The 14,588-nt window shown below is 43.8% G+C and overlaps 1 protein-coding gene across 5 annotated transcripts in view; it reads left to right on the top strand.

Annotated features, from left to right (window-relative positions):
* Window positions 1-14,588, top strand: part of LOC139675769 (catenin alpha-3) — a 183,992-nt gene that overhangs the window by 28,444 nt on the left and 140,960 nt on the right. The window contains exon 1 of one of the 5 annotated variants that reach the window (XM_071563845.1): window positions 12,043-12,186. The exons of the other annotated variants lie outside the window; for them this stretch is intronic. Coding sequence (XP_071419946.1) covers window positions 12,148-12,186 — 39 coding nt within the window. The 5' untranslated portion in view covers window positions 12,043-12,147. Of the gene's footprint in view, window positions 1-12,042; window positions 12,187-14,588 lie in introns of those variants that run through there. 5 annotated transcript variants of the gene reach the window in all.

The raw sequence follows: 14,588 nt of genomic DNA, 5'->3' as shown, positions 1-14,588 counted from the left end.
TTAGTAGGTGTGAAGCAGTTCTGTGTACCAGGTTACTAATGAAAAGCACATAATACTTGGCACATTTGTGGGAGATAGAGCCTTAATTTTCATTCCCATCTTTCCTTGCTACTTAGAACTTAATATGCTGCTAGTCGTGTTAAATATTGCTTGATATGTGATAAACCACTAAATATAGGAGGTGACTTTGTGGCTGTGGGAGTTTGTAAATAAGTCAGTGTGGTAGTTCAAGTAACATGGAGAGAGGTATTAGGGTAAGCAAGATGCTCAGCTGATCAGTGGGAATGCACATCATATTTCTAGGCCATTGCAACCCTGCTCTGACAGCTGCATTGAACATTTTGTATGTGGCTTGTCCAGTGTAATTCATCTGTTTCTTCAATGCCAGCATGACAGCCTGGGGCTGACTGCTGTATTTTGGTAGTACAGGTCTGGTTCTCTATTGACACACATGTACCTGCAGTGAGGAGAATGGCAAAAACTGCCAGGACTCCTTGCAAGAATCCAGACCCTGCAGGCTTCCTTTCCTTGAATTTTAATAATTCCAGCACTCTTGTAGGGATGTTTCCCTTCCTATCTCTCCAGCAGGCACCATTAAGCATGTCACATGTTGAAATGGTCAAGGTCATGAGTTCGAGTCTCAGTGGGACTGTCCCCTGGCAGTTGAATCCCTCCCTGCCACCCCATCCTGTCAGATCTCGGATGCTCAGCAGGGTCAGCCCCGGTCGGTCCCGGGGGCTGTGACAGTCCCGAGGACTTCCCTGTCACTGTCCAAGCTCGCTTGACCATAGCAGATGGACCTTGGGACTGAAACAGTGGGGCCAGTTCTGTGCACGTTATGCCTCACCTAAAACATCCCCTGCACAGGCTGGAAGGGCTCACCCACGTGGGGAGAGCCCTGCCCAAATCTTGGTTCACGAAGTTTGGCCAATCAGCAAAATCAGGAATACCAAGGAGCCAGGAGCTGAGGAACTGAGGTGTTTTTCAGAGAGTATCTTTGGCTGTAGGAGAGATCCAGGCAAAGCATCTCCATTCCAGTCTACCAGCTGGGTGTACTCTCTCCTCTCCCAGAGCAGTTGGGTGGGAACCCTCAGCAGCCAGCAGTGTGTCCATGCACACTGAAATCCAGCCTGAGAAGCTCTGCTTTCCAAGCAGGGCTTGTGTGTTCTCTGCTTTCTTTCTCAAAAAATTGTCATAACTTTGTTTCCCCTAAGTTTTGCTCAAGCTTTAAATGCAAATGTCCTATAATTTTTTACCCCCTCTGATTTAAACATTGTATGTGTTTTTCCATTATAAAAATGAATGGAGGAATTTAGTCTTTCCTCTGAACTATGTTTTGACTGGCACTTAAATTGTTTAGCCCTTTCGTGTACAGATAAATGGATATTTTCTGATTCTGTGTTATTTTCTAGAAAGTATATACTGAAAACACCTGAAGTTCTTGTTCACAAAAATGAGACTTGATAGCTGTTGCATCTTTCAGATATTGGAGTTCAATTATATAGTTTATGATGCTGTGGATTTTTGAAGCCAGCAATTCACATTTCCAATATATTTGCTTTTTCATGAGAGAAAATCAATCATCCATTTTGTTATTTGCTCTGGTACAGGAAATAGTGGGGGACACTGAAAGTTTTTTATTAATTTCATAAAAGCTGTTCACTGCTATCACTTCAGTAACCACAGTTTCATCATCTTGGTTGAACTGCCTGCATGGCATCTCCTTTTATCTGTCTTAAGACCATTTTCTTCATGTACAGGGCAGAAGTAATGGGGGAGAACATGCTAAGACAGCGAGTTCTCCACCATCTGCTTTAAAACACAGAAAACAGATGTTAATATCCAACAGTAACAGAGAATCCTCTTAAATACCATTTCCAGCCTTTCAGCTGAGAGATTACTAAGGTACAATACATGCTTTTAATTAATGCCACTGTCAGCTCAGCCTGGCCTGAGTGGCATTAGCCTGCAGTGCCCCAAAAGCAGTGGCTGCTCCTCCTCTGGACTGCCCTCCTTCCTTCCCCTGAGCCAGCAGAGGGTTCCTGCATCCACAGCAGCTGCACCAGCAGTGACTTGAGTCAAACTGCCCCTCTTGCTGCCCAGGTTCATTCTCAGCTGCATCGGTCTCTGCTCCAGACATCAGTAGTTGCAGGATGTTCTTTCTCTGTTTATGGAAGTTGAGATTTGCTATTTCAAAAAGCTGATGAAGTCTGTGGCAGTTTCAGGTGATTGGGATACTGTGGAATCCTAAAGCTGAGGGACACCAAAATGTATTGGAGGGCACAGCACTTTGTGCTTCCAAAATGTATTGGAGGGCACAGCACTTTGTGCTTCCATACAAATAGACTCAGGTAGATGTTTGCTTTGGCTTGAACTTCTCCAATAACAGCTTGCAGGAGGGAAAAGCCCCCACTGTGACTCTTGGATTCCCCTGGAAGCCTCATGCTGTCTGTGACTGCTTGGCTCTTTTGTGGTAGTACTTGGAGAGAAAATAATTAACCACAAAATGCCTTGAGGTTGTCAGTTTTTACTTTCATCTCCCAGTATCTGTTGTGTTAGAATACAACCCTCAACATAGTCTCACTTTGTAATATTAAACAAAAATGCCAATCCTGAGTAGACTCAGCTTCTGCAGCAATACAGAAGCTGTTCTGTTTTATCCTCTTCCTGCCCCACCTGCAGTTACTGGACATAAGAGATGAGAAGGATTGAGTTGCTTGAAGTTGCTGGAGGGCATTTGCTATAGATTCATACTGCACAAAAGTGCTGTGAGTGTTTTATAAAGAATTTATTTTTCCCTTTACCTTTAAAATTTAAAAGTATTTTTCCTGGACAGATTTTGTTTTGTTTTTCTCTCTTCGACCTCATCCTTTTTTTTTCCTGAATTTGTAAGTTTTTCTGAGATGCCACATTTTTTGGTGACAGTGCTGCAGAAAAACTCCAGGGAAGCAAAGAAAAGCAATAAAACATCACTATTAGGGGCTTGTTGTGTAAAAAACCTGCTGAGTCTGGGGAGGAGAGTAGGGAAGGGCCCTGAGATCAGCTCAGTTGGTTAAAACTTGGTTGTAATAATGCCAAGGCCATGGGTTCAATCCCCTGTGTGGGCCACTGACTTAAGAGCTGGACCCGATGGTCCTTGTGGGTCCCTTCCAACTCAGAATAGTCTGTCTGTGAAAGTAGTGCAAGACAGCAAAATAATACCACTGTTGAGAGGTGTATTTTTGCATGGTCTTTTCCAAGCCCATTGATTCTATGATTCTGTGGTTTTTGGAAGAGAGGCATGGCTGGCAATGAAGAGCAGAGAATGCAGCAATAGAGAGGGATGAACAGCATAGGTCCCTCCTGTTGCAGCAAGAGGATAAAGTCATGGATACTCCTGACATAGTTTAGTTCTGTGGGGTTTTGTACATTTCTGTTACCAGCTTTATATAGAATCATAGAATGGATTGGGTTGGAAAAGACCTCCGAGATCATCAAGTCCAACCCTTGGTCCAACTCCAGTCCCTTTACCAGATCGTGGCACTCAGTGCCACGGCCAATCCCAGTTGAAAAACCTCCAGGGATGGGGAATCCACCCCCTCTCTGGGCAGCCCATTCCAATGCCTGAGCACTCTCTCTGCAAAGAAGTTTTTTCTGCCCTCCAACTTCAATTTCCCCTGGCAGAGCTTGAGCCCATCGTGCCCCCTTGTCCTATTGCTGAGTGCCTGGGAGAAGAGACCAACCCCCACCTGGCCAGAACTTCCCTTCAGGGAGTTCCAGACAGTGCTGAGGTCACCTCTGAGCCTCCTCTTCTCCAGGCTAAACACCCCCAGCTCCCTCTACTCTTGGGCTGTTTCCCAGCTGGAATACTGGTGGGGATCCTCGTGGGGGATTTGGAGGTGGGGAGCAGGTGGCAGCATTTGCCTTATGCGTGAGGTCAGCATAAGTTTGGTGTAGCTGCAGCATTGCCAGGCTGGGGCTGCATGGCCCACAGCCTTGGATGTGTGTGTATGTGCAAGGAGCTGCTAAGCAGCAAGCTCTCTGGCAATTTCTGGGGGCTTCTGCACACGCTTGGAAAGCAAAGGTGCACTCAGGTTTTACCTGTGTCAGTGGTGTGATAAGCATAGATGTGATTTGTGTCAGTAAAACAAAGGAGTTACTGTGGCCCCTACAGAGACTTGAAAAGAAACACATGGTCTGTCAATTAAGCTCAAAGATCCAACTTACACCCACATAAAGAAATAAACAAGATAGTGTTAAATCACTTTATTCCCTACAACCTTGTCAGGTAACAAATGAATTATAACAGGGAGGTCGAAGGAGTAAGGTTTTTCCTACACCATTATTGGAAAAGAATGGAATTTATGGTGGGGTTATTACTTGGGTTGTAAAAGTAGCTTGGCTGTAGTTATATAAGGAAATACATGTTAAAACTGCTTAACAGTGTGCCTAGAATCTTTATGCATGAGTACAATGAATATGTATGCAGTAACATGGTAAATGTCAGATGTACCCTGTGTTCAGGGTGTGAAATGACCAAGCAAGATTGTGCCACACACCCGGCACCGAATTTGATCTTACCATATAATAAACTTTATTTGAAGCCCACAAGGGTTGAGACTTTGTTTCTCACAGTTCTGCAGGGTCAGACTTCAGTGATTTGGGGAAATTTTGGTGTGTCTCTAAGGCAAGATATGAAAGGAATCATGTGGACATGATTCCAGTGGTCCTGCTTGAGCAGGGAGATGAACCAAAGTGACCCTCAGAGGTCTCTTGCAGCCCCTGGCACCCTGGGAATCTGTGACCCATCTGACCTGGAGAGCAGTGAAAAGGCAAAGCTTACAAATGTTGGTTACTTCATGTCTGGGGAGCTCCCAAGTTTTTCAATGGTTTCTGTAGCAGTGGCATCAAATTCAAGGCAGCCCATGACCACCCTCCTTGTGTTTCAGAGGTTTCTTCCTGGAAACTGCAATGCTGTAAAGCCTTTAAAGATGGTAAAGCGGTAACATGATCTGCAAGGGGGTTTTCTGTGTTACATTTGCAAATATAAATGCAAAATATATCTGGAAATTTGACTCTACTTTGCTGAACTCCAAATTACAATTAGGAATCATGTGAGTAAGCAGCTTTGGATGTAAAAGCAACAAGAACACCAGCAGTTTGTTTGCTTCCTGTGTCTCTCAGATGATTGTGCATTATTGTTGATATAGACTCTAATTTCCTATTCTGAGTTTCCTGTCCTAAAGCTGTCACTTCTGTTGAAAACAGAATAATAATTTCAAGGGAACTTTTCTTTCTAATGCCCTTGAACTTGCCATGTGGTGTGATGTGTGTTCACATTCCTGTGTGAAACACAGGTAAGGTTTGTGTGTTTGCACTGTGCCATTCCTTCTGTCTCCTTCCCACTGTTTCGGGGAGAATCCAAAACCAAGCCAAGCCAAGTCAAAATTGATAACTGCAGTCACATGAACTTTGTGTTCTACTGAAGTTATTTAAGAGTGCAGATTCTTGCTGTTGATACTTGATCTGTGTCTCTCAGTCACAGCCTTCTGGGAAAGATGTTTTTGCATGGAGATTTTTTCTAGGTAATGCACTGCATCCTTTCAGCTCTCATTTTACCTGAGCCTAAATCATGGTGTGTATAAATAATTACTTCACTTCAAAATACACTTCAAAAATTGCCCCGTTTCTCATTTCCTTAGTGGTACAGCTTTTTGTTGGATGCAATAGCTTGCTTATTTCTTGACACTGTTTTAAGTCTGAATTCTACTGGGATATCTGCACATGGAAAGCAGACTAGAAAACTAGAAGTCATTAGAAAATATTACTGACAACAGGAGAAAAGGAAAGTAGTCATTTGATGGTGGGTGACATACAATTTAGGTAGTGTTGGTTTTTCCTCTTTTACAGGATGATAATGTAATGATGATGTGTAGGAATCTAATTTCATTATTACGAGTCAGAATCATTCAGAAATTGTTCTTAAAAATAAGAGAGGAATATAAATTTCTCCCTAAGGAAGGGAGAAAAGATTTTCTTTCTTAGAATTACTCATTACCTGCCCTGGACTGTCCTCACTGCCTGGAAGGTGACAAGAGTGTTTTGTTGGATTCTTTTTGCACATTTTTTAGCTCCTGGAGTGTACAGACTATATATGTGAAATACAGGACAGAAAATGAAAACTAGGAGGAAATGTGGAAATATTCAGCTTACCTTAGTGCCATGCACACCTGCTAAGATAGTGACAGTATATTGTTTTCACTCTGCACCATTTTCTTAATGTTAGTTGTTGTTATTGTGTGACTTGAGAGAACTTGGGTAAAAAGTGATTTGAGACTCTCTGGGTGGGAAATTAACTGGGGGGAAAAACCCACCTGAGCAATACAAACCTCTCAAAAGAGCTGTTAACACCTTTAGTTACCACATTTGTTTACCAAGGGGACAAGGAAACATTGTGTTATATTTGCTTCACTGTGCAGCTCCTTCAGTGCAACACACCTGGTGGTGTGACGTGACTTTTGCTTAGGAGGAACTTGTGAAGTCTTCAAGGTGTTAGTGGCAGTTTTATGCTCTTGTGTAGGGAGATATGGACACAAATGTCATTGAGCAAATGTTTATTCTCGTGTAAGATACATTCTGCTTTATGGAGAGGGATGTAACTGGAATCTTAGCATGTTTCTGTGGATCAAATGCTGCTGATTCCTATAAGTCTAATTCCATTCATATGAAGTGCATGACTAAAAATAATTTCCTACTTTTAAAGTCCTCCTTGTTTCTGAGTATATGGAATATACCTGAATTGTCATGATACTTTTGCACAATGCTCATGATACTGCCTTAATCTTTTAGCTCCCAGGTCTTACTGTGTCTTTCAGCAGTTCTCAGTGTTGTCTCTCAAGCCTATTTTTTCCCCTGTACATCTTTATAGGATGAAGTGATGAGAATTGCACTTCAGTTTTTCAGATGAAGTCATGCCATTATGTACATTGTGGGATTTTAGTGCTTTCAAGATGATCTTTGGTTTTCTAGGCTACACAGACAACTTGATGTGTAGTTGTAGAACGTTCTGGGATTTGTTAAGAACTTTTTGCAAACCTTGATATTGCTGGTTTTAACATTTGTGTTTTTTTCCCCCTCAAATATATGGGTATTGGCATCATAGCAGGAAAAGATATGGAGAGTATGTCTGGTCAGGGTGCCATACCCATACCGTGAATTTTATCTGTCCCTTTCAGTTAACTTCCTCAGGCATTGCTCTGTTGTCCCACATAGCTTCTGACACCCAGTAATTCAGATTAGACCTGGATAACAGAATGGTGGTGGTTGTCCTGGACAAGGATGTTTCCCTCAATTAACCTCTGACAGTAAGAGCATATACAGTAAAGTGCATTCTCACCACACGACTAAAATAAGAACATCAGTACAAGCCCATGGGATTTCATGTGTATAAACAATGGCAGCTGGTGGAGCCCAGAGTTCTTGGGGGTGGCTGGAATACCCTGAGTCTTGTGTTCAGTTCTGGGGCCCTCAGTTCAGGAAAGAGATTGAGGGGCTGGAGCGAGTCCAGAGAAGAGCAAGGAGGCTGGAGAAGGGACTGGAGCACAAGTGCTGTGGGGAGAGGCTGAGGGAGCTGGGGGTGTTTAGCCCGGAGAAGAGGAGGCTCAGAGGTGACCTCAGCACTGTCTGGAACTGCCTGAAGGGAAGTTGTGGCCAGGTGGGGGTTGGTCTCTTCTCCCAGGCACTCAGCAATAGGACAAGGGGGCACGATGGGCTCAAGCTCTGCCAGGGGAAATTGAAGTTGGAGAGCAGAAAAAACTTCTTTGCAGAGAGAGTGCTCAGGCATTGGAATGGGCTGCCCAGAGAGGGGGTGGATTCCCCATCCCTGGAGGTTTTAAAGTGAGATTGGCTGTGGCCCTGAGTGCCATGATCTGGTAAAGGGACTGGAGTTGGACCAAGGGTGGACTTGATGATCTCGGAGGTCCTTTCCAACCCAATTGGTTCTGTGGTTCTATGAATGTGCCTGACGATGGGAATTCCGTTTTCCTCTGCTTGCATGCACAGCTTCAGGGTGGTGCTTGGCTGCTGGCTGGGGTTAAACCACAATGATATTCCTGGGTTTTCTTGCTCAGCCCCAGCAGGCTCCCTGCACTGCTGCTGCTGCAGTGGGAGTGCCTCACCTGGAGTGTTGTCCTGGAGGTAACTCTGCTACAGAAGGAGAGGAACCAGTACCTGTGGGCTGTTGTGTTGGTGGGTCCCATAACAGTGAACTGGCAGAGGGGATCAGGCAAAGATGGGAGTGTGGGTAGGTTGCAGCAGGGAAAGAAAGCCTGAGCAGGGTCCATGAAGCCTGCAGGGAGGGGCCAGGAGCACTCATTGGGGCCCTGGGCAGACAGGGCAACCCTCCAGGGCTAGGAGGGGCAGGGAAGTGCCTGCTGCACCTCAGAGCTGGGACTGTGGCCCAAACAGGGGAAAAGTTGGAGCTGGGCTTTTCTCACTGCTGGAGTGACATGGCATGTACCTGGGGGTGCCTGTCAGTCCCACCTTCCCCCCAGACTGCTTTTTCCTGTTCTTTCCAGAGCCAGAAAAGGATTCTCAACCTCCCTGTCCCCATCTCTGTGTAACTCTCCTAAAGCTTTCTTCTCTCTGTCTATGTAGTAACTCATTGTGTGTTAAATTTAAACACTTCAGCTCTTCATTTCTCCTGCTCAGACCATAGCACTGTTCATAGCTACTATAGGAAATGTAGGGCAATGGCTTTTTAGATAATTAACTAAAGAAGAATCTTGTTTGTAGTGGAGATAGTTTTGTTAGAAATGCCAAGAGGAAATGAGAAACCAATTAATAAATTTTGATTAGGTTGTTTGTTGTTTGTTGTTTCTGTTTTGGTTGTGAGTTTGCATAATATAATTCAAAATGTACATGAGGTGACAGTTGTGGCATGAATGTTGAGCTGTGCTGAGCTTTACTGATGCCCTGCCCTCCCCAGTATGTAAATGTAATTTGTATTTGTGTTCATCTTGCCAAGTGTTCAAAGACTGCAGTGTAGTTACACTGCAATTTTTCTAGTTCCATTAGAATTTTATTTCATCTCTATAAAGTTTGGTACGTGAATGAATAATCCATAAGGACCCTTCTATTTTATATGCATTACATTATAAATTGGACTAAAGATTTGCTTGGATATGCAATCCAATAAACAGAAGGTTAATCACATAAACTTCAGTTTTATATTGTAATTGAGTATGCAGCTCATTTAATTGATAATTATGGATATTGCATTCAAACACAGTGGCTTTTTATGTTGAACTCCTTTTGAGACCAAGTCTTGAGTCTGTAATCTCCCATGGAGATGTTCCTTGGTGCTTCCATCCTCTGGGAAGCTGCTCTGGGGCTGTGTGAGTGGAACTTGTGCTATTGATGGTGTGGCTTGTCCAGTTCGAGCAGCAAACCCAGCTCTCTCCACTGGGGATAATGTTTATAGCAGTGCAGTTGGTAGTGTTGGTGTTCTGTGACAGAGCATCTAGAGCCTAAGAAAAATGTAGGAAATGTTTGCATCCCTAAAAAGCCTTGCTCCATGAAGAGACTTAGTCCTTAGTCTCCCCATAAATCCTGTGGGGAGAGGCTGAGGGAGCTGGGGGTGTTTAGCCTGGAGAAGAGGAGGCTCAGAGGTGACCTCAGCACTGTCTGGAACTGCCTGAAGGGAAGTTCTGGCCAGGTGGGGGTTGGTCTCTTCTCCCAGGCACTCAGCAATAGGACAAGGGGGCACAATGGGCTCAAGCTCTGCCAGGGGAAATTGAAGTTGGAGAGCAGAAAAAACTTCTTTGCAGAGAGAGTGCTCAGGCATTGGAATGGGCTGCCCAGAGAGGGGGTGGATTCCCCATCCCTGGAGGTTTTTAAAGTGAGCTTGGCCGTGGCACTGAGTGCCATGATCTGGTAAAGGGACTGGAGTTGGACCAAGGGTTGGACTTGATGATCTCAGAGGGCTTTTCCAACCCAATCCATTCTATGATTCTATGACTTTGTGTTCTCAGTTCAATATGTTTATAGTGAGCTGCAGGGAACTGAGCTCCAGCTCTGGGTGATCACTGTGGAAGGCAGGACTTCCAGTGTGGTTTTGAGAATAAAATCACAAATGCAAAATTATAAGCAGAACTCAGTTTTGAGTATTTTTTATTTCCTCTTTCCTGTCAGAGTTCAAGGAGCATTGGGATGGTGCTGTGAGCCACAGGGGGAAGGGCCTGGGCAGGGCTAAGGGTTGCACTCGATGGTCCTTGTGGGTCCTTCCAGCTCAGCACATCCTGTGATTCATTATCAGTAAGTCTTCAGGACTATTTTAGCCTTTCATTTCAAGAATCTGTATATCTTGAAATGAAAATTTTATTCTAGAATGCAATGTTTGAGCCTTGATAAATGTGGGTGGATTGTTCTCTGCTTTCTGAGCAGAATCTGGTTGTCCCCCATATACCCAAACAGTGGATACAAGAAAGCAATTGTGTAGTTAGAATGTTGAAACTGTAGCTAAAATTGTTTGAACTAATTGACCAATGTTATTATTCTCTGGGTCCTAAGTTAGATCCTGGGTAATGGGTGTATATCTAATATAGAAAATGCAGTTTGAGGAGCAGAATTTTTTTGGTTGAGTCAAAAAATGGACTTTTGAGTCTTGAAATAAAAAAAAAGCTGATTTGTGAAATTCACTCCCCCCTTTGAATGTCATACCCAAAACATTCCTTAGATCATCTGCAGACACTGTTTTCAAGACACAAACAGAAATGTTTTTGTTCTTGCTGCTTCAGTTTCAGTCGTGCAAAACAGAGAAAGTCCAAGTGCTTAACTGAAGTGATGAGCTCCATGCAAAAAAGCCCAACGTATTTGGAGTCTGCTGTCTACTTCACTTGTCAGGTCAAGTGAATTAGTTCTGGAAGGGAAATGCTGTCAGATGGATTTAAGAAGCAATCTTTAAGTGTTCAGCCTATTCTGTCATCTGTCTCCAGAATGTAAAATAACTACCCACCCAATGTAAACACTGAATACTTCACTGCATTTTCAGCTCTTTGCCACTCCTGTGGCATTTTAAAGTAAAAATAATGGGAATGTCTCTTTTGTTAAAGATAACTTTGTGTGCCTTTTCTGTAAAAGGCTTCCAGAGGCATTGGGGAATGTGTGTGCAGTCCCTGTATAAGACCAAGACATGGATGTGTATAGGGTGGGGTTTCTTTAGAGGACTGGTTTGTGTGTGTGGTTTTGGGTTTGTGTCTGGTTTTATTTTCATCCTCAAGAGTGCCCCGTGCCTCTCAGCAGTGCCAGGCTGTGTTGGAAGATGTGCTTTTGAGTGAAATTACAGGGGTTTTTAATAAAGTGAAAGAACTTTATCCCAGTGCAATAAGAACATATTTCAGTGTATCACTGGGAACCACTGCCCAGACATCAGAGATAAAAGCCTTGCAGGATTTTACTTAATTCCTTGACTGGAGTATCAGATCAATAATGTTTGTAGAATTGTTGGCTTACCCCCTACCCCTGTTTGTTCCTCAGGGATTGCTTTACCTGTGTGCTCTTTATTTGCAAGTTCCTTGGCCAGCAGCTTGTAATAACAATGCAGACTTTAAATCTTCCCTAAATGGTTGGTATCAAGAAGGCCTTGGCTAGATTTGTACAGTGGGTTAATGTGTCTCCACTTTCTTCAGTGATGTTTCCTCAAAGCTTCAAGTTGCCTCATAATCTCGGAACAAATAAACCTTATTACCAGAGTCAATTATGTCACTATCAAAGCAGGTGCCTCCAGTGCAATCCCTTCTTCCTGCTTTAAATAGTGGGAAAAGAGAAAGAAACAGTCACAGAGTAAGTTCTTTAGGTCCTATTTCTGCCAAAGTAGAGAGATTGCAAACAGGGCTTTGACAATTTGTCTGGGATCATAATTTGCCCTAAGTGTTTTCATCACTGCATTTAATATTTCAGGGATTGCTGTGTTGTTATTATTGCATCCTTGGCTCTCGGATTTCTGACTCTGTCTGAAGCAATAGGTGTGTTATAACCTTTTCTGACTGTAAGTGAAGCCTTATGGTCACACAGCACCTGCCACCTGAGTCCTCGTGACTGTCAGTGCTGGATAATGCTGCTGAGGTAGAAGCTTTTCAGGATGTTGTGGGAGAGCAAAGGGTGTTGTGGATGGAGCTTCTCCTGTGTTTGGAAGTGGCTCTTGTGCAGGTACAGTCTTTATCTTGCTTCATCTGTCACTTTTGGTATGATGATTAAACAATCTTCCTTGACTCTGCATCTCCTTTTACGTGTTCTCAGAGGGGGTAGATTTCACATTTTGAATTTACAGAACAATTAAAGTTGATTTTATTAATAAATATAGCCAATTATTTATTTACTCTTGGAATGCACTTAGCTCTTGGATAGAATTTGTCTGTGTTGTCATCCAACACAATCTCAATTTTAATTAATTATACTGACTGAAATACATTTTATGCTTAAATATTTTGTATACAAGATACTCAGCTTTCAAAGCTTTTAAATTGTTGTGGGTTTTTCATATCTTTGTTATTGTAATTGCTTTTTATGGCAGATGCCACAGCAACAGTGTCACATAACCTTGTGGCTTTTTATCATTATAGTGGGATTGTTTTGCTCACAAGTTTGTTTTTGAGTTGTAGTAAATAGATTTGCTTTCTTACAGAGCTTGGGCAGATCTGGATATTTGAGCTTCCCCACTGTTTTAAGAGAAGTACAAGGCACAGCTTGACAGGAATAAGTTCCACACAAATTTCTGTTAAAAGAACAAAAATAGCAAACTGTCAGCATGTTTCTGTGGTTACTTTAGTAGTAACCCTTCTGTTAGGGAATATTTCTTGATGTTGCTGCATTCAGTTTACATTTCTATTACCTGTCTTAGAGAATCCCTTAGAAGTGAGTCATTCTTGCCCCTGAAGGAATCTATGTCAGTAATTTAGTATGTATCATAATTATTCTGTAACTGCATTTCAGAACAATAATAGTTCAGGTTGGAAGGGTCCTTGGGGATGTCTGCAGCCTTTTTCTCAAGGCAGGCTCAGTGCTGAATTTCCAACCGAACTCTGGCCTTTCTCTGACCTTTAACTTAGGCAGTCTTGACAATGTCCAAGAGCAGAGACTGCACAAGCTCACTGAGCAACCTGTGTGTTGAAGGGCTGCTCTTATGTCCCTCTGAAGGCAGATTTTATCTCGGCTGAACAACCCAATTCTCTCCCCCTCCTGGCACAGCTCCACCCAGACCTTCTTGGTGGCCTTGGTGTGCTGTATGGATGTCTGTCTTGTGTCAGAGAGCCCAAACTGGGCAGCTGGACAGTTTTCTAGGTATGATGTGGTGAGTGCCACCCGTCTCACTGTGCTCAGCCATGCCCCTGAAGCCCTGTGTGCCGTCAGCTCTCACTGGGACCTGCTGCTGACATGAGCACGGTGTCAGGGCCCTTCCCAGAGCTGCCCCCAGCCAGCTGATTCCCACACTGTATCAGGGCAACTGACTGACTCCATCCCACCTGCAAGACTGGTTGTCAGATATTCAGGTGGTCATTTTTGAAAGAAGGAAGGAAAATCTCAGGTTGTCCCAGATCAAAACCAGTTGGACATGAATTTCATAGAATGGATTGGGTTGGAAAAGACCTCCGAGATCATCAAGTCCAACCCTTGGTCCAACTCCAGTCCCTTTACCAGATCATGGCACGGTCAATCTCAGTTGAAAAACCTCCAGGGATGGGGAATCCACCCCCTCTCTGGGCAGCTCATTCCAATGCCTGAGCACTCTCTCTGCAAAGAAGTTTTTTCTGCTCTCCAACTTCAATTTCCCCTGGCAGAGCTTGAGCCCATTGTGCCCCCTTGTCCTATTGCTGAGTGCCTGGGAGAAGAGACCAACCCCCACCTGGCCAGAACTTCCCTTCAGGGAGTTCCAGACAGTGCTGAGGTCACCTCTGAGCCTCCTCTTCTCCAGGCTAAACACCCCCAGCTCCCTCAGCCTCTCCCCACAGCACTTGTGCTCCAGTCCCTTCTCCAGGCTCGTTGCTCTTCTCTGGCCCTGCTCCAGCCCCTCAATCTCTTTCCTGAACTGAGAGGCCCAGAACTGAACACAACACTCAAGGTGTGGCCTCCCCAAGGCAGAGTCCAGGGGAAGGGTCACTGCCCTGGGCCTGCTGGCCACGCTAGTTTGGATCCAGGCCAGGATCCCATTGGCCTTCTTGTCCACGTGGGCACACTGTTGGCTCATGTATTCCTTACAGTGTCAAGCAGTGCAATTTCTTTTGTGATGTAGCATGAGATGATTAGTTTAGTACCAGCTTGGAAAAAATCCACCTTCTCAAAGCTCAGAAACCAGTTTTCTGTGTTGTTTTATTGTGTTATCTGTGTACATACCTGCATTAATCTTGTTGAGCTCTGCTTAGGAACTGTTCACGTAACATTAATGAATTGGGATTAGTGTAAGATGCAGGAATTAGTTTTGATTTTAAACAAAGACAGAACTTCTGGTCTCTAGAAATTAGATTCAAATGACACATTTGATTCACTTTGAACATGACCATCTGTAAGACCCTGGGTCAAGCCACGTGTCCACCCAGGCATTTTACTTTAAAAAT

Source organism: Pithys albifrons, chromosome 9 (genome assembly GCF_047495875.1).
Source record: "Pithys albifrons albifrons isolate INPA30051 chromosome 9, PitAlb_v1, whole genome shotgun sequence".
Classification (NCBI taxonomy): Eukaryota; Metazoa; Chordata; class Aves; order Passeriformes; family Thamnophilidae; genus Pithys; species Pithys albifrons.
This window is presented reverse-complemented; position numbering and strand designations above follow the sequence as displayed.